Source organism: Manis pentadactyla, chromosome 15 (assembly GCF_030020395.1).
Source record: "Manis pentadactyla isolate mManPen7 chromosome 15, mManPen7.hap1, whole genome shotgun sequence".
Lineage (NCBI taxonomy): Eukaryota > Metazoa > Chordata > Mammalia > Pholidota > Manidae > Manis > Manis pentadactyla.
The window spans coordinates 10,236,216-10,254,075 of record NC_080033.1 but is presented as its reverse complement, the minus strand read 5'-3'; the positions used below and the strand labels follow the sequence as shown (position 1 = coordinate 10,254,075).

The 17,860-nt window shown below is 53.7% G+C and overlaps 2 protein-coding genes across 7 annotated transcripts; both read right to left on the bottom strand.

Moving 5' to 3' along the window:
* Positions 1-103: 103 nt before the first annotated feature.
* On the bottom strand, positions 104-3,593 carry CD79A (CD79a molecule). Its single transcript, XM_036896536.2, has 5 exons — positions 3,436-3,593; positions 1,603-1,911; positions 1,255-1,373; positions 658-726; positions 104-503 (listed from the first exon to the last, which is right to left on the bottom strand). The coding sequence occupies exons 1-5, from the start codon at positions 3,509-3,511 to the stop codon at positions 390-392; spliced, it is 687 nt and encodes a 228-aa protein (XP_036752431.1). The 5' UTR covers positions 3,512-3,593; the 3' UTR covers positions 104-389.
* A 3,014-nt stretch (positions 3,594-6,607) lies between these two features.
* Positions 6,608-14,662, bottom strand: RPS19 (ribosomal protein S19). Of its 6 annotated transcripts, XR_005026979.2 has the most exons (7): positions 14,582-14,658; positions 14,046-14,116; positions 13,684-13,784; positions 8,120-8,303; positions 7,895-8,020; positions 7,538-7,592; positions 6,608-6,672 (listed from the first exon to the last, which is right to left on the bottom strand). XR_005026979.2 is itself a non-coding variant. In XM_057492825.1 (6 exons), exons 2-6 carry the CDS (start codon positions 14,114-14,116, stop codon positions 7,037-7,039), a joined length of 624 nt encoding a protein of 207 aa, XP_057348808.1. In that variant the 5' UTR covers positions 14,582-14,662; the 3' UTR covers positions 6,608-7,036. The 6 variants fall into 6 exon arrangements, 5 of the variants coding, with proteins under 5 accessions (XP_057348808.1, XP_057348809.1, XP_057348811.1 ...); XM_057492825.1 differs by lacking the exon at positions 7,895-8,020 and having other exon boundaries at positions 6,608-7,143; positions 7,538-7,698; positions 14,582-14,662; XM_057492826.1 differs by lacking the exon at positions 7,895-8,020 and having other exon boundaries at positions 7,538-7,698; positions 14,582-14,661.
* Positions 14,663-17,860: the final 3,198 nt, after the last annotated feature.

Sequence of the window (17,860 nt, the reverse complement as noted above, 5' to 3'; positions counted from 1 at the left end):
GCTAGGGCCCAGAATCCGCGGTCTGAGGGAGGAGGGGGTCTGGACTCCAGCGTCCCAGGGGAAGGGGGCAGTCCCTATGAGATCCATGACTCCTGCCAAGGTCTGCAATTGGGAGGGATTTATTATCACTAAGTGGCCATGACAGAGCAGGGAGGGGGCGGGGTGACACTAACGAGGCTGCTACAATCAGCTCCCGTAGAGGCAGTGATCAAGGGCTCATTACCCGCTGCGGTGGGGGACTGGGGAGGCCGCAGGCAGAGGACTGTATTAGGGGATGACAGTCTACAGGGAAGAGCAAACACACCCAAGGGGAAAGTTGAGTCAGGGCACTCCCAGGAAAGATTATGAGAAGAAGTCGAGTTTGAGTGGCAGGCAGAGACACGATGCAGTCACGGCTTCTCCAGCTGGACGTCTCCGATGTGGAGGTTGCCCACGTCCTGGTAGGTGCCCTGGAGGCCCCGGGAGATGTCCTCATACATGGAGCAGTCGTCCAGGTTCAGACCCTGGAGTGGAAATACGGTGGAGGCCCTGACACCTGGCTCCTGGCCCCTGGCTGACCCCTGGGGTGGAACTCCGTGAGACGCCCCCTAACCCCCCCCCCCCCCCCCCCGGCTCCTCCAGCGCACCTACCCCTAACCTGTCCCCACCTCCCCTCACCTCATACAGATTTTCATCTTCGTAGTCATCCTGGCCGTCGGGCCCAAACTTCAGGTTCTGCCACCGTTTCTGTTGGGACATGGGAAAGCCTCAGTAAGGGCGATGGGGGAGAGTATGTCTTCAGACCCTCCTGGAAGGAAGAGGGTAAGGGATGTGCCCAGAGCCACATACCAACTAAGTGGCAGTTCTCTCTGGGTCCAAGTCAGTGTCCTTCTGGCTGTTACCACTGTCAGGCTCGCCACAAGGCACAAGAATAGTAAATGGCAATAGTTGCCCTGTGACCTAAAGAGAGGCTGGTGCAGGTCCGAGCCTCTGGGAGGACCCCCAGACCCTGTTTTCCCTGGCCTTGGTCAGTTCTGGAGGGCCCAGGGGAGGATGAGGACAGCCCTCGGATGGGGCATTGAGGACAACCAGGGTGGGGCGGGCGGGGGTGCTGGTGAGGACAACCCCGAGGGGAGGCTGAGCCAGGACCACTTAAAATCCTGTCCCTATTAATTCGTTCACCCGCTACGGCCCCCGAGGTGGGTGCTGTCATTCTCCCAGGTTTCAGGTCGGGACCCTCAGACCCAGAGGGCCCTGCCCCCCCGGGGGGCTCACCCTGAACAGCAGCAGCGTCCCAGGCACTACGGCGCAGAACAGCAGGATGATCCCCTCGGCAGTGATGATGTTGTTCTTGGTGCCCTCCCCCATGTCCAGGAAGGGCCTGGGCGGTGGCTCTGTGAGGAGAGGGTGCTGCTCAGAGCCTGGGCACCTCCTGCCCCCCTGGCCCCACCCACAGCAAGGCCTGAGACCACTTGAAGCTCCCCACTCCGCAGATGAGAAAATTGTCAGTGTGTGGGAGCCACAGAGTGAGGATGCCCACGACACGGGCCCTGGCTGGGTCCCCACTTCCCCGCTGGAAAGGGAGCGTCCCTAGCGCAGAATGGAGCCAGGGCCGGAACTCACCGCGCACGCGGAGGTAGGTGCCGCAGGACTGCTTGGATTCTCCGCCATCCTCCTCGATGAGGCACCTGTACAGGCCCATGTGGCTCTTGTTCACCTGAGGGATGGTCAGCTCGCCATTGGGGCCCTCGCCCACACTCCAGAGCATAGGGGACCACGTGGCATTGCCTTGCAGGATGCGCCACCACGTGACTTTGAGGTGGCTGGCTGGCTTGCTGCTGTTGTGCAAGCACAGGAGGCGGGCCTTGTCTCCCACACTCACCGTCACCGATGGCGGGCCCCCATCTACCCACAGGGCTTGGCACCCGGGGCCTGTGGGGAGGCAGGGAGGTCAGGGACTGTGGGAGGGGACACAGGCCCCAGCCCTGGTCCCCGCAGCTGCAGCACTCCTGGGTGTGTGGGAGGGTATGAGGACGCCCCTGGAGGAGGAGCGAGAGGGGAGAGGATTTCAGAGCTGCGAGCAGGAATGAGGCTGCCTCTGTGGGGCAGAATCAGGATCAGTACATGCAGTGTGGATGAGGGGAGACAGCCCTGGGGGTGGGGACATCCTGGGGGAGAAGAGTAAGACGCCCTGGGTGGGAACACGCTCCTGGTGGTCCCCACTCACCTCTCCAGCACCCCTCTTGACACCCTCCCCACACCCACTCTATGCTTTGGTGGCACTGACCTCACCACATTTGGATATTTGGTTCCCTCATGCTAGAAGTGCCCCTTTCCAGAATCCATCTGGGCATCGGTCCTCCTGCAGGCTTTCCTGGTCCTCTTTCCCAGCCCCAACCCCGGCCAGGCCCTGCACCTGGCACTCTATCTTGTGTAACCATTACATACTCTTAGAAGTAGGTTCTCTCCTTATCCCATTTTGTAGGCCCAGGGAGGACACGTTGGCCGCCCAATGTCAGCAAGGCAGTGGTGGTGGCTCAAAGGTTCAAACCCTCGGCCCTGCTGGGCCTCTTCTGGTCAGTCTTTGGGCCAGCCTTTCCCTGTGACCCTGGCCTGGACCTCCTTCTCTGTGACTTGCATGTGTCCAACTGGGGGTCAGGGATGAGTCTGGTCAGTGGCTGGGCTGGCGGTTGGGGAGGGCCCCAGCAAGGTGGTTGGAGGGAGGGAGTCGGTGGTCCAGCTGGCAACTGGGGAAGCCCAAGCTCTCAGCACTCCCAGGCTAGTCCACATGGCTGGCTCTGCCATTTCCGGGGGCAGGAGGAGGGAGGTGAGGAAGAGAGGAGGAAGAGGTGAGGAAAGGAGCAGCAATCTCAGGGTCAAGGGCTCCAGTCGTGGCTCCAAGGGTAACCTTGCGTGAGGGACAGCCTCTCTGAACTCCGTCAAGCAGGGTGGTTACAGCCCTGCCAGCTGGCATTGTGGGGGTGGCGAGGGCACTGTCAATGAGAGGCCCCCTCCCGCTCCACTAAGAAGAGGCTTCCTGCTCAGGGTGACTGAGATTCAAGGCAGAGAAGGAGAAGGCTTTTCACCCCTCTGAGGCTGAGCCCTACATCCACATCCCCTCCCTGCCCCCAGCTCTGGAGCTCAGTCAAGGGCAGCCTTAGTGCCTTCTTCTGACCTGTGGGGTCTGGGGAGTGGGGAAGGCATCTCTCACCTCTGCCTCCCTTCATGGGGCTGTGGACACCCCCTTGACTTCACTGAGGCCCCTCCAGCCTCCCTTCAGCCTGCTTGGGATAGTCTGACAGACAGATGCCCTTTTAACTGGGCTTCTCCCAGCTCCGCCTCTTGCTGGCTCCTCTCCCCTACCCCTGAGCGTCCTTTCCTCACCTGGGCCCTCTCTCCAGCTACCCCAGTTCGCCGCCCCACCAAATCCCCAGCCCGTGCCTATTAGCCACGCACCCAGGCCAGCAGCGGAGATCAGGAAGAGGAAGACGGAGGCGGGCAGGGTTTGGAGGACTCCAGGACTCTCAGGCATCTTCTCCCAGTGGGTCGGTTAGTCTGGGTTGCCGCGGTCCTGGGGTACCAGATTCCACCTGGCCAGACCCCAAACCCCGCCCCACTTCCTGCCCAGCCCTGCCGGAGATGGGCTCCACTGGCCCCACTGCTGCGCCCTGTGCTGTTGTGCCAGGGGCAGCCCCTGCTGGCCTCCTTCAGGCCCTGGGTGGAGAGGAACTAGCTGCTCTCTGCACCTGTGGTGGCCACAATTCCCTGGGGCGAGGCTGCTGGGCTGGAGGAAGAGGCCAGCTTAAGGCCTGGCTCCTCACTAGCCAGACTGGGAAGGAAGCCAAGGGGAACCAGAGTTGGGGGTGCCTGCTACATGCAGGCGGTCAGGGTGGTGGTTCCGAGCTTGGTTTCGGCCCCTCACTGGCCTTGGACAAATCTTGTCCCTTGTCTGAGCCTCCATGTTGTCACTTCTTGGGGTTGGAAAAGAGGACTTTAGGGGCCGTGCATACATGGCACTGAACACATGGCCTCCCACACAGTAAATGTTACTGTTAATGCTCCCAAGGAAGAAATAAGGTGGGCCAGCCAGCTCCATGACTAGGTACTGGTTTCCTTTTCTGACCCTCAGCATTTTAAATCTGAGAGATGAGGATAAGACTATCTCCCTGGTGTTATGACCTGGGATGATGGTCCCACCACCCAAATGTGTGCCCATGTTCCTCTGAGCATTTTAGGTCAAAGGGGAGAGAAATGAGGTCTGAGGGGGTGGAGGTGGGGGGATGACATGAGGTTGTTGAAATGTTATGGGACCATCACACAGGCAAATGAGGTATGACATATAGGGAAAAATTCATCTCAGGAAGATTTTTGGTACCACAAATCTCAGAAACAGATAAAAAGCCCGTTTGCAGGAGAACGGATGCACGGACTGTGGTAGTTAGCCAACAGGGTCACATGCAGGAGACAGGCGGAGCTCCTGTTGATACAGCTGTCAGAACCGCAAATATGTGAAAGAAAATGTAGCATATCTTGTTGACTTGATTTCAAAAGGCAAGACCACACCTTGCATTTCCACTCACGTCTGTAATGAAGGCGTAAACCCGCACAGGGGAGTGACATCCAATTCCTGAAAGGGGTTCCCTCTCAGGGAAGCAAGGTGGGTCGTAAGTGGGAAGGGTACACATAAGGCCTTGTCTGAGTTTTCTGCCTTGTTTTACTTAAGCCAGATGGCGGGTTCAGGTGTTTGTCACAGTCACGCATGCTGTTAAGCATGCTTGAAGTATTTCCTAATTTACAAAAATGCAACAACTATCACCCCCACAGAGGTGCACGGGCCTCAGGAACTGACGATTCATGGGCTTGAATCTCAGTTCCACCAATGGACTGGTCATTTGAGCCTGTTTCTCCTCCTGTAATCTGGCCACAGCTGCCTTACCACGAGGCCCTAACATTACACCGTGCTTAGCACTGCTCCTAGGATAGCTTTCCTTTTCTGGCCCTGGCCCCCAACCCCTTTCCTCCAGAGACCCAGGTGCTCTGTGGGGCTCCTCGCTGGAGAGCAAGCCATTCACCCTTCTGGCATCATTTCCTCCCCATGACCTCCACCTAGGAAGAGGCTCAGCCCTAGGAATTCACCTCCTTGGCATCCTTCAGCTGCTGAGCTGGCTTCCAGGCCCACGACTACCCCCCAGTGGCTGGAAGCACGGCCACCAGGTTGCCGTCTGAGCACCTCCACCTTGCACACACCCCTGCTGTCAGGTGCCATGAGTGTTTCTTGCATTATTTCATAACAACTCAACCCAAGGCTGTGCCCGTAAGTGTAGCCTTTGGGCCTTGTTTCCCATTACCCTCACTGGGGAAGAGCGCACCTTCGTGGCTGAACCCAGGCTGTCTGGGTTCACATGCTGGCTTTGCCAGATGCGACACATCAGGCAAACCACCCAACCCATGGCGTTCCGCGATTCTCCAAAACACGCTTTTGGTCCCTACTTCACAGGGTGGCTGAGCATATGACACTTTAATGAAATGCCTTGCACTTGGTAGGTTCTAGGCGGTCATTCAGCACAAAATCTTCCAGCACTGACAGCTTCCCCACCTGTGTAGGACTGATTCGATACTTCTCATTTGGAATATCCTGGTCTTAAATTTGGGTAACTGGTGGTCTGCCGCTCTGAACCAAGGTGCCGTGTGCGGGCTACTTCCCTGAGTCCCTCAGGGGTAAACAGCGTTACAGAGCAGCAGCAGGCCCAGAGCGTGCTCAGAGCAGCACAAAACTAGGGGCCGAGTTGGAATCTGAGCCTCATCATTTAGAGTTCAAAGTCCAAGTACGCTTGGCCCTGGAAGATGGGACTGAGCTGCGGCTACCTCGGGGGCCTTGGCCATTCTAGCTGAGGTTCACCATTAGTGTCCCTCAGCCAGGTGGGTCTAGTCATATGGACTGTAAAGGGGCCCTTCCAGGCTTGTCCCTCCAGTGGTCTGCACGTGCCCTTTGGATCTCTCACCCCAACCAGGGATCCAATTGCAAGGCAGAGCTCCCATCCACTGGTACTGAGTCAACTGCTGTGCAGGGGATTCACACAAATGGAGGGTTGAGTGGCAGCGGGCACCCCAATCCCTCTTCAGCACTCCACCCAACTTTGGGGCAGACAAGCAGCTCCATCTGGAAGCAGGACCCAAGGCCATGGAGACCCCTCAAAATGAAGGCTCAGGCAGGCCCCCCCTGCCCGCGTATGAAAGGAGGTGCAGACCAGGCCCTCCCAGGAGGGCTGTCCCAGGCCACCTCCTCCCAGACCAGCATCTGAGCCCTGGCCCCTCCTCCCTGTTCAGCTGGGCCACCACCTGAACAGCAGCTCCTTTCAGTTTCTCATTTTCTGAGAACTGTAAAGGCAGGATGTGGGGGAGGTACTGGGGCCCATGAAGCCCAGCCCCACCCAACCACTGCCCACTGGTACATCTGGCCTCCTTGGGGCAGGACTGCTTCAACTGGGAAGTCTGGGTCTCAGGCTTTGGCAGCTGCAGGGTGCACAGCACCCAGGGATCCCTGGCCCCTTTCACAAGGGGAGGGAAATGTAGGGTTCCTTCCTCATGCCTGCAAATGGACGAGGGCCAATTAAGTGAGACCCAGGACTACGAATGAGGCAATTTATTAACCCAGCATCATTTGTTCTAATGCTTCTTGTTGGCAGCTGCCACCTGTGGGGAAAAAATGGAAGAGTGAATAACCAGCTGTGGGGCCTGTAGTCAGGCATTTCCCTGTAGCCACCCCACTCGCAGGTGCCGGGCATCCAGATTTGTGGTGTCACTTTTCATCTCCTCTCAGCCCAAGGTATCTCATTTTACAGAAGCACCCTCTGGGACTCAAGGAAAGGGGGTGTTGGGAGTGGCACATGCCTCCAACCCTGCCCACTGCCCTGTGTCCACCACACAAATGTCTGCACCAGGCCCTGCTCTGCCCTGGGAGAGCTCACCATCTCCCTCCAGGCCACCCCCGACTCCCAGAGGGCCGACACCTTCCATTCTTTTCTGATACCTAAGTGACTAAACATTCCCAAGGCTCCTAGGAGGCCTGAACCCACCAATGGGTACCCTCCAGGCCCAGGTGGCTCCTGCTGCAGCTCACTGAATCCTCACACCACCCTCCAAAGCAGGCAAGAGTAGATCCCTCTATGGACAGGGAGACGGGCCTCAAGAGAAGAGCTCTGCCCCAGGGTGTCCAGAGAGCCAGTCACTGGGAAGGAACCTGAGTTCTGAGCCCACCCACCTCCCCATCTGATGCTCAGAGTGAAGAGGATGGAGGAACACCACAGCAGTCTGTAAGAAGGCTGACCTGGGAACGGGGGTCGTGTATGCAAAGCATGCCTTGCGTGAGAAGGGGGCCTGGCTGCACCCCAGCTCCAGCATCAAGTCAGGCAGAAGTGTTCTTTCTCCTGACTCTTTGGGAGGCCCTCCTCTGCACCCCCTGCATCCTGCAGCCTGGGCTGTGCCCTCCAGGTGAGGAAATTCTCACCACCCAGGCAGTGTCTGAGGGACAGAGCCCTGGCTCACCCCAAAGCCTCACCTGTCCGGCGATTCTGTCCAGATCTCTCTGTCCCTGAGGTGTCAGTTTGCGGCCCCTGCAGGAGGGAAGGGTCATGCATCCCGTGGTGAGTGCGAGCTCTCTGCCTTGGCCCCACCAAGCTCCTTCTGGACGTGAGCCAGGGTTCCCAGGAAGGTATCTGGCTGCAGGACCACATGACGCCAGCTGGCTCCTACTGAGGCCCCAGTTGGCTGCATTCTAACAAGCTGGGGGCAGGGGTGGGAGCCCCCTGGGAGCTGATGGGGTGTCGTTTGTGCAAGCATTAGATCAAAAGCCCCGAAAAATCAATTGGGAAAAGTTAACGAGCAGGCTAATGAAAGCAGACAGTCGCTAAATTACCTTCCTGGAGCTCAGGGTAGTCAGCCAGAGAGGTTGGGGCGAGGCCCCTCACTGTTCGCTTTCTGCAGAATCCCTTGCCTGCCTGAGGGGCAGGTGCAGACTACGCAGGACAGACGTGGCACCTCTCTGCACGGGGGCAGTAGATGCTCCTACACAACTTCATCATAGACGATCTGCCCAAGACTCCTCCATCATCCCCTCTCCCAGCTTCCCTTCCCTGCTTACCCATCTTGGTCCTTCTCCACCATTTTCAGCCCCTCCAGGGCTTGGAGGACCCGGCGGGCCACACTCTTAGAGCCTCTGCTGAAGTGGCTGGGCATGACGCCATTTCTCTGACGTCCCCCATAGATCTTTGTCATAGAGCCGACCCCAGCGCCGCCCCGGAGGTACAGGTGCCGTGCTGTGGAAGCTGGGTAGGGTGTGAGGGAGACTTGAGGACCCTTCTCAGGCAGAGAAGACTCCTCTCCACAGCTGGGGTGGGCTGTGGGCAGGGCCTCACTCAGGTCACACGTATACAAACCGCAGTGGTAGCTAATTCTTACCATTCTGAGAATATATGCCAAGACCCAGCACCTGACCCCTCCTACTGTCCTGTGGTCGAGCTGCCTTGCATTCGGGTCAGGCCTAGGGGCCTGGCAGGAAGCTCACTGCCCCTGCCACACTGCTATGAGGCTTGGGCCTGAGGTCCTGAGGATAAAGCCCACAAATATTTAAGTCATGACTGTCCATCTCCATGTGCCTGAGGGGCAGGAGTACAGGGACTTTCTGCCACTGGAGAGCAGCAACCCTTTGAGCCCCTCAGCCCCGGAGAACTCGAGGTAATAGTGAGGGCAGAGCTAACACCCCAGGCAATAGTTGTTCCTAACCTGGAATGTGCACTGTCCCCTTTCTTGTCCTTAGCATGGCATGGGCAAGTCCCTGATACGTACGCACCCCACCAGCCTCCTTGGAAATGCTCACACTTCTGTTCAACGGAGACACTTGTCTGCCAGGCCCTGTGCAACCTGCCTCTCACATTCTCTCCTATGAGGCCTTAGGAGCTGGCCTGGTGGTGTGATTGGCAAATCATCCTTCCTCATCTGAGAACCAGGAGTGACAATCTCTTAGATGAGGACTGCTGTGAGGACTCCGTGGTCTGTGTGAGTGCCATTCTTCTTTACAGAAAAGGGGCTCCGGAGGGTACTTGCTGGTCTCATGTCACCCAGCTCTGGGGGACAGCCCCTCCTGACTCTTCTGGTTTTCTACCTCAGGAGGCCACAGAGGTTTGAAAGAATTGGGGCCCAAGGTGCAGAAGTACCAGACTTCAGCCATCACATAACCCTGCCTGGCTGGGAGCACAAAGGCAGAGACTCAGGCTACCGGGAAACCCCCGAGCCCAGCACATTAGGTTCTACTGCTCTTTCGATCTGATGATCAGCCAGGGAATCAAGGATTCACCCCTTCATAACTACTCACTGCTAAGAGCTGGGTGCCAGGTGGTACTGCCCAGGGTAGGTGAGTGCCTCCTCCCCCAAGTGGTCCCTTCCACAGCAGCTCTTCCACACCATTCGTTCCGTTTCCTCCTGCCCTGTCTCCAGATAAGTCACTTATCAGGAAGGGCTCCTGGGGGCCAACACTGCAGCCCAAACCCTCACCTCTCAGGACCACTGTGCAGCCTCCCCCTGGTCTCACTGCCTCTGGCCTCTGCTCACCTTAAACCACTCTCCTTGGTTCTTCCTGTCCCACCTTACCCTTCAACCCATCCCCACACCCTGGCTCTGCCCCTCCTCCAGGTATCAAGCCGCCCACCTTGTACCAGGATGGAGATGCACCTGCTATAAGCTACCCCCACAATCTTTCTATCAGTGGACTGACATCATTGGAAACCTCCACCTTTTCCGACCAGTTCAAATGCCCAACAGCCACCACTGTCCCTTCTGCACCCTGGCCCTTGGGGGGGATCTGCCTTCCCAGTTGGGCTGTACCAAGGGCCCCCATGGCTGGGGAAAGCAGGACAACCTCAGAGAGGAGTTAGATGAACACTCATAAGCACAGACACCCAGGAGAGGCCTTGCACCAGGAATGGGGTGCCCAGCCTGGGTCAGTGCTCAGCCTACTCCCGGCCTGGCTCGGTATGGAAAGGGGTGGCCGGGGCCTGAGCTGTCCGCGAGATGGGGTGCGAATCCCAGTACTGCTCATCAGCTATGACAGTCTACGCACCTCCAGGGACCTGTGTGCTGGTACTAAAGGGGACAGCTTACTTAAATTCTGAGCAGTGACTGGCACGGTATAAGCTCCAGTAGTGCCCAAGTATTAGTTTCTTCAAGGGGAGTGGGTTTACATTTTTCTCTCAATACCTTATGAAGCTGTCTAGTGTGGTGCCACACATTACAAGTTCCTCCCCCACCACCCCAGTTGGCAGTAATTATTTTCCTGGCCATCAGAAGGGACAGGAAGAGTATTAACTACACAATTTGGAAGCTTTAACAGTTGAAATACTGAGTTGTACAAAATACTGACCTCTTTTTTTACCCCCCTCTCCTCAGCCCTGAGGACCCAGGCCCAGCCTCACCCTTTGCACTGGAGCCATAACCACGCAAATCCAGGCCATCCTGACTGGTGTTGGAGGCCTCAATGAGCCACGTGCCACCACAAACAGCGTCTCCATCAGTCCCTCTGAAAGCTGCCTGCTCCTCTCCTGCATCCTTGGGGTGGCCACACACTCCTCCTGGGACACCCTGCTGAGGAGTCACTCCTCACCTTGACTTAAAGGAGGGGCTGTGTCGCCCTACCCCCACTGAGAAAACCTCTCTAATTCTCTGGGCCAAGAGGGGGATGAGGAGGGCCCTGCTGCACTTGTGTACAGGGCACGCCAAGCAAGTATCTGCACAGCTAACTTCTCAACGGCTGGTTTCAAGTTCACATTGGTGGCCCCGTCTTGACCTACTGAGTCATAAGGTGGAGGAAGGAAGCCTCCCAGACAAATTTTGCCCTCAGCCCTTCTCTGACAAACTTCCAAGGAATAAAAATCACTTCCCTGACTTTTGTGACCCCTTATCTTACTCCTGCAAAGGCTCCCAGGCCTCACTGCTTCCACTCGCATGGCACAGTTGGGCACCCAGCCCTGCGCAGGGTCAGACGGACCAGTCTCCCTCCATCCTACCATAAAACGCATTCAGATGTTCCATTTGGGCAGTTGTTCACTGCCAGTCACCTAACAAGACACACTGGAATCTCACTTTCTCCTCAGACAGGGCCTTGAGAACTGAACCCAGGCCACTGTACCACCCCCTTCATAAAGCCTTGTGTCCCTGCCCCGCCCCTCAGAGCAGGTCTCCTCCTGACACAGGTTCTTTCTAGATCTACTTCATCCCTCACCCTAACCCCTCTACGCCACCCTCAGGAGGCCCTGGCCCCGGGATCAGGATCAGGATCTGTCCACTCCTTGCTGGCTCCAGAGTGCCTCCAAAACACCTCCACTCCCTTCACTGCCCAAGCTCAGCCCCCCAGGACAGGCCACTATCCCATGGCACTTTAGCCCTAAAGCCTTTGGGGGGTGCTGAGGGGGAAGAGGCTAAATCCCCATGATCCAGAGAAGTAAAAAGCAAACAGAGCACAGACCTTGGCTCCAGAGTTGGCCTGCCATCCCCTCCTAGGGACACCTCACCTACCCATGCCTCAGCCCCGCCTCTGTAAATGAGTATTTCCTATGACTCAACTTGTTCAGAGTATGAGCTGACCATGAAACCAGGTGAGCACACTCTAGAACAGAGACCGGCAAGCCTTCCTTGTAAAGGACCAGACAGTTAAGTATTAGGCTATGTAGACCATGCGGTCTGTCCCTGCATCCTTGCCTCTGCTGTGGATGTATAAACAGGTGGGGCTGTGTCCCAACAATAACGTACACAAGAGCTTGGTCTAGAACCACGACCCTACTACACCACCAGGGCAGCTGGGAAAGCAAGGCCAGAAAGGAAGCTTTGGAAACAAGAGTAAGGGTGGCCAGCAGGGCATGCAGAGGATGCACACCTGTGTTGGGAGGTTGGGGAAGGGGCATGGTGAGCAGAAAGGGGCCAACTGTAAAGGTGACCAATAGGCTCACCTAATCTATGGGTTTTGATCCCACTTCCAATAATTTTTCCCAACCTAGAAAAATAAGGTTCAAATGTAACAGGGAAAGAGAGCTGGAGTCCCCACCCCGTAAGATGACAAGAGTTGGGTGGACTGTGGCATCACTAGCTGGTATATCCCAAGGATGTTACTTTGTACTTATCTCTAAAATCAGTCCCATTTTAGAGATAAGGAAACAAAAGGTCAGAACCTTTTGACGTCAATCATAAAACAGAAACCACCAGTCCTACTGGGGAGGTTTTTGATTATGTGCAGGATTAAACCAAATACCTATCTTCACCTGACTAAATGGGCCGTTATTATATCCTTTCTCCTTATTTCAGATCCAAAGCTGCCTTGACCTACTGTTTTTGGGGCACTGCCAAGAAACATTCAGAACCAGGTAGCCTTGCTTCCCAAGATGAGTGGATGGGGTGGTGGTCTCATCTAGGTCCCATCACTGTTGGGTGTGCTCTGCTCAGGGAAGCCAGCTTCCCTGCACCAGCCCATTCGTTTTTTTTAAAGCACAGCAGTGGGTGGGCGGATTGATCTGCCACCCACCCTACCTCCCTCAGAGAATTGACCTTTCAGTGTTAAGGGGTCAGAGGCCGCAACAGGGTAATGTTGCCCTTGTGCCCAGTGGAGGGCTTGATATTGAGTGGACCCCATGGACATTCAATGAGTGTACCACCAAGCTACCAAATACTTCATGTTCTGAAGTGCTGGACTACTTGTACCAAAGCCAACTCTTTTCAAAGTCATTCTGGAGTTTTGTCCATTTCCAAACTGCTTCCCACCTACTTCCTATGTAGAGACAAGCTTTGGCAAGGATGGAGCTCCCACTTCACAGACAAAGGATGAAGGCAGCAGAGGCTGAATCTTGACAATCTAGCACTGACCCCATCCATAAGTTAGGCCTTCATGCGGTGACAGCTTGCATAAACGTGCAATGTCAACGATACGGGAGAACTAGGACTGAGCAGTGTTAATCCGCACATAACTCTATCCTTCCAAGTTATTCCTGGAAGACTAATAAGAGGGAAGGCTGGTAAACAGTCACATGGTGACGATAAGGGTTTTTCTTTTAGGTATTTGGGATCTATTGAGATTCAGAGTAAGGAGTGACCTGGCCAGATCCCCAACCACTTAGAACAACTTGCTAGAAACGGAGAAAATGATCTGTGCAATAAAAACAAGACAGCCGACTTTTCTCAAATGATTTCTCTCTAACAAGAATGTTCTCAGACATTTTAACTGTATTAAGCTCATTCGATTCTATCACCCCCCATTTCTACAATCAGCCCCATTTTAGAGATAAGGAAACAAGAGGCACAGACAGATCAAGGCCACACAGCTAAGCGGTAGGGAAGGATGTGAACTCAGGGAATCTAGATTCCATGGACATAGAATGGCAAATGCCTCTTCCTAAAACAAACCACCACTAAGCAAAATTGGAACACTCATTTGTCCATGGGTTTCCCTTCAGGCACAGAGAAGCCATGGGTCTTCACATAAACCTCTTAACAAAGATTCACAGTATGAGATTTTTGAGAATCACACAAAGCATGCAATGACAGTCAGAGGTTTCTCCTCTCTTGCAATCTTGGGGATCAAGAGCTCACAGACCGAACACCAGAGGTATGGCTACACCAGGGGTCACCCAACTCCCCTCTTCCCGGCCAAACGCTCCAGTTCCTCACCAGCTCGTGTGTAGAACCAGTTCTCATCATAGGGAGCCAGCTCTTTATGCTTGGCCAGCTTGACAGTGTCCACCCATTCAGGGACTTTCAGCTTCCCGGACCTGGGACCAAGATAGAAGAGCACAATTCAAGAGTATGCACAAACTCATTCCCCAAATCCCTTCCCCTCAACACAACTGCAGGTTGACAGGAGCCGGGTATGTCCCACAACACAAATACGCTGAAACTCAAACAAACCCAGGCCTCATGCATAAAGAGTGGACTCCACAGAGACCCCAGTCAGATCTCCCCGACTAGATGAGAGAAACGTTGCTGGTCCTGAGGGATCAGGTAAAGACGACAGCCCCCGTTCACACACTCACTTTTTGAGGAAGGCTGCCAGGGCTCGGACGAACTCCTGCTGGTTCACGTCTTTTACAGTAACTCCAGGCATCTGCAAGCCAAGGATCAAGCGTGTGAACACAGGGCTGCTGAAGACGACTGACAGAGGCGGGGGCCCTGCCCCAACACGACCTCAACGGCCGCACGCCCGTTTCTTCCGAAGGCCCCACTTCGACTCCAGGCCCCAAAGGCCCCGGCGCCTGTGGGTCCTGGAGTTCACCAGCACCCACGGTCTCTATGGGTCGCACAAACACAGCTCGTTCGCGTTTGTGGAGACGCTGTAGGGCCCTAGCCCCTGATTCTGAGGGTCCCCAGCATTCCCGCTGCCCACCAGGCCCAGGCTCGGTTCCCAGACCGCGCCGACCGGGCATGCCCGGGCCTGCCGTTCGCACGTGGCCGCGGCCCTAGGGGGAAGGGCGGCCCGCGCAGCAGACCCAGAGCCCCGAGGCATGCGCCCTGGGCTGCGGAGTGGGGCCTGACGCCCCGCGCCCAGCCCGACCGGGAGCGCTTGCCTCACCGTGCGGCCTCCGCGCTGCCAGTCAGGGGAAAGGGAGCAACAGGGTTTCCCGGGCGCACAAGTCGGGCTCAGAGTCTCGCGAGAGTTTCAAGCACTCGCGAGAGCGAGATTAGAAAAGGGAGCACCGCCCTTCGCAGGGCGGAAGTGGCTTCGCCTCAGCCAAGGGGAGGGAGTGTAGTGACGGTGCGGCTGAGAGGCAAACGGGGAAACGAGGGGACGGCGTAGGAGGCCTGTTTCCAACCCGGCCTTCCTCCTCCCGGACCGTAATGGAGAGAGGAGGAAAGAGCGCCCGTCTTGAGCTGGGAGCATCTGGTTTCGTTCCTCCGTGGCTGGAAAAAACACTGGCGGAGACTATGATTGTGGAATTTATGCGGTATTTGGGTGGATAGGAAGAGACCGGGCTCCTGCCAGTTCCCCCAGCGGAACGACCCCTTTTCCGCGTAGAAGTGGCTTTTCTGGCCGGAAGTGGGATATTAAGGGCGGAACTGTGGCGGGAAACCCGGGGGACGTGCAAGGAAGAAATGTGGGCACCACTTTCCCTCTTTTGCATACCTATACTCGCGAGAGCAGAAGGAAAGGAAGCTCCACCCTTCTGAGGGCGGAAATTGCTTCACCATGGCTCAGGTACCCAGTGGGAATGAGGCTCTAGAGACGGGCGGAAAATAAGGGCGGGGACAAAGGAGGAGGAAAGAAGTTGGGAGAAGTTAGTTCAGCTCTGCCTCCTAGTGCCTGAATCTGTTCGCTCAGCCCTTACTTAGCCTTATCTTACCCACTTAGATTTACTTACCTCACTTACTGACCAGTGTAGCTTTAGGCTGTCCATTTACCCTCTCAAGGCTTCAGTTTCCCCATACAAAAAGAAAAGAAAAAAGAATTTAAATGGAGACACCGGTAGCCCTTTTATTTGCACCTAAATTTTAAGTGGCTACTCCTGTACATGGTGCATCACATATTTATTCCATCAACAAATGTTTTTTTGTGTGCTTACCCTGTGCCAGGCACAGGTACACATTATGTAGTGTTACATCCATGATCCAATTTAATCCTTATAAGGTCCAACAACCAGGACCATGAGGGACACATCAATGGCCCGTTAAAATTGTTAACTTGTTGCAAAACGGAAACATTTAAATGTGTGTATCTCTTATATTGGAAACTTTTGGGAGTTTAAGACTTCAGAGCAAATAATATTGTTTTCCACAATTAGATACAGTGTATGCAAAATGCCTTAATTAGTAGTAAGCCAATATGTTATATCAATACCTGTTTAAAAATCTAAAACCATCAGTTGGTTCCTGCTGATTTAACAAAATACCATGGACAAGATGGCATGTAAAGAACAGAAATTTATTTCTGACAGTTCTAGAGGCTGCGGAGTCCAAAATCAAGAAGCCAGCAGATTTAGTGTCTGGTGAGAGTCTGTTTCCTGGTTCATAGACAGCCATGTTTTTGCAGCCACCTCAAGGTGAAAAGGGGCAAGGGAGTTCTCTAGGGCATCTTTCATAAGGGCACTAGGGCTATACCCTCATGACCAAATTACCTTCCAAGGTACCACCTTTGGGGATTAGGTTTCAACCTATGATTTGGGAGAGACACAGACATTCACTCTGTAATACTAACCACGCTTCTAGCACGATAATCCATGTATTTACTTAGGGGCCTTACATTCACATAGAATGTTGTCAAAACCCTTTTTACACTATTTTTGACACCTGAAAATAGTTTTAGTATCTCCAACTGCCCCCTCCCCTTCAACATATGTGTTTGAATATGTACTTGTCTGCATGTGTAATATAAATGTTCATATGCTTGGGCAATTAATATTCACTTTTTATACATTCCTGATATTAATGATGAATCATTTTAGTTTAATTTACTTGAGTCAATTCACTAAATATTTCTTTAAAAAAAAAGGAAAGGAGAGCTCATCAGAGGAACTGTGCACTGCCTCATTGGAACAAAAGAAGAGACAGGGTTAATACCGAATTGGGAAGGGTGAAGATTAGGTAAAACTTACATTAAGCAGTTTTGATGGACTCAAGGCACAGCAGGCCCTATGTAATGGAGTTAACATCATGCCTGGGCTGAAAAGCAAACACAGGGTCCAGTATCTTTGCAAATGACAGGGATAAGTTAATGTACAATGCTATCTCCAGAAATCCTTTCTCTGAAGCTCTGCACCTGGGTTTGAGGTCATGACTGCTTCTCTGTGTTGAAGTGACTTAGACCCTCCAGGTGGGAGTAATATTTCTCATTCTCCCTATTGCTATGATTTCAAAGCGCAAACTTTCCAACAGTCTGTTGTTTTAGATAATATGGTTTCTCAACACTGCATCTTTGGTGTTAATTTTTTTTCTTTGGTGTTAATTTTTATAGGTGTTAGTTTTTATAGGTTTGGAATCTTAACAACTCTTTGAGGTGGTTACAGACCAGACAACTGAGGCCCAGAAAGTCAAGTCCAGGTTGTGGGATTTGAATCCACAACTGACTGATGCTCAACCTCTTTCAGTGACTCTATCAACAGAGACTTTTAAAATGGTTAGAGGCTGTGGTACATCCAAACAATGGAATACTACTCAGTGGTAAAAAGAAAGGTGCTATCAGGCCATAAAAAGACATGGAGGAAACTTAGGCGCATTATTATTAAGCAAAAGAAGCCAATCCGAAAAGGCTATGTTCTGTGTGATTCCAACCGTATAACATTCTGGAAAGAAGCAAACAATGGAAATAGTAAAAAGATCAGTAGTTGCCAGGGTTTGGGCAGGGGAGGCATGAATAGTAGGGCACAGAGAAATCTTAAGGCAGTGAAACTATTCTGTGTTGATACTATAATAGAGGACATGTCATTATACACTTGTCCAAGCCCATACAATATACAACACTATGAGTGAATCCTAATATAATCTATGGACTATGGGTGAAAATGATGTGTAAGTTTATTGACTGTAATAAATGTACGCCTCTGGTGTGGGATGTTGATAGTGGGGAAAGCTGTGCTTCAAGTGGGGGCAGGAGTATTATGGGGGGATTATTTTCCACTCAATTTTACAGTGAACCTAAACCTGCTCTAAAAAAACAACTCTTAAAAAAAGTGGTTTGAGGATGGGAAGTAGTCTGTGTTGTGAAGAAGGGACAGGGAGCGTGAGAATGCATTAACATTGTAAGAAAAAGAAATTCCTAAGGAATCAGAAAAATGTTTTATCAGTCATTTATCCTGAGACCCCAGAGAGTAATTGACCTCAGGCCCTGTCTCCTGAAAGTACTTGGGGTAAGAGACAT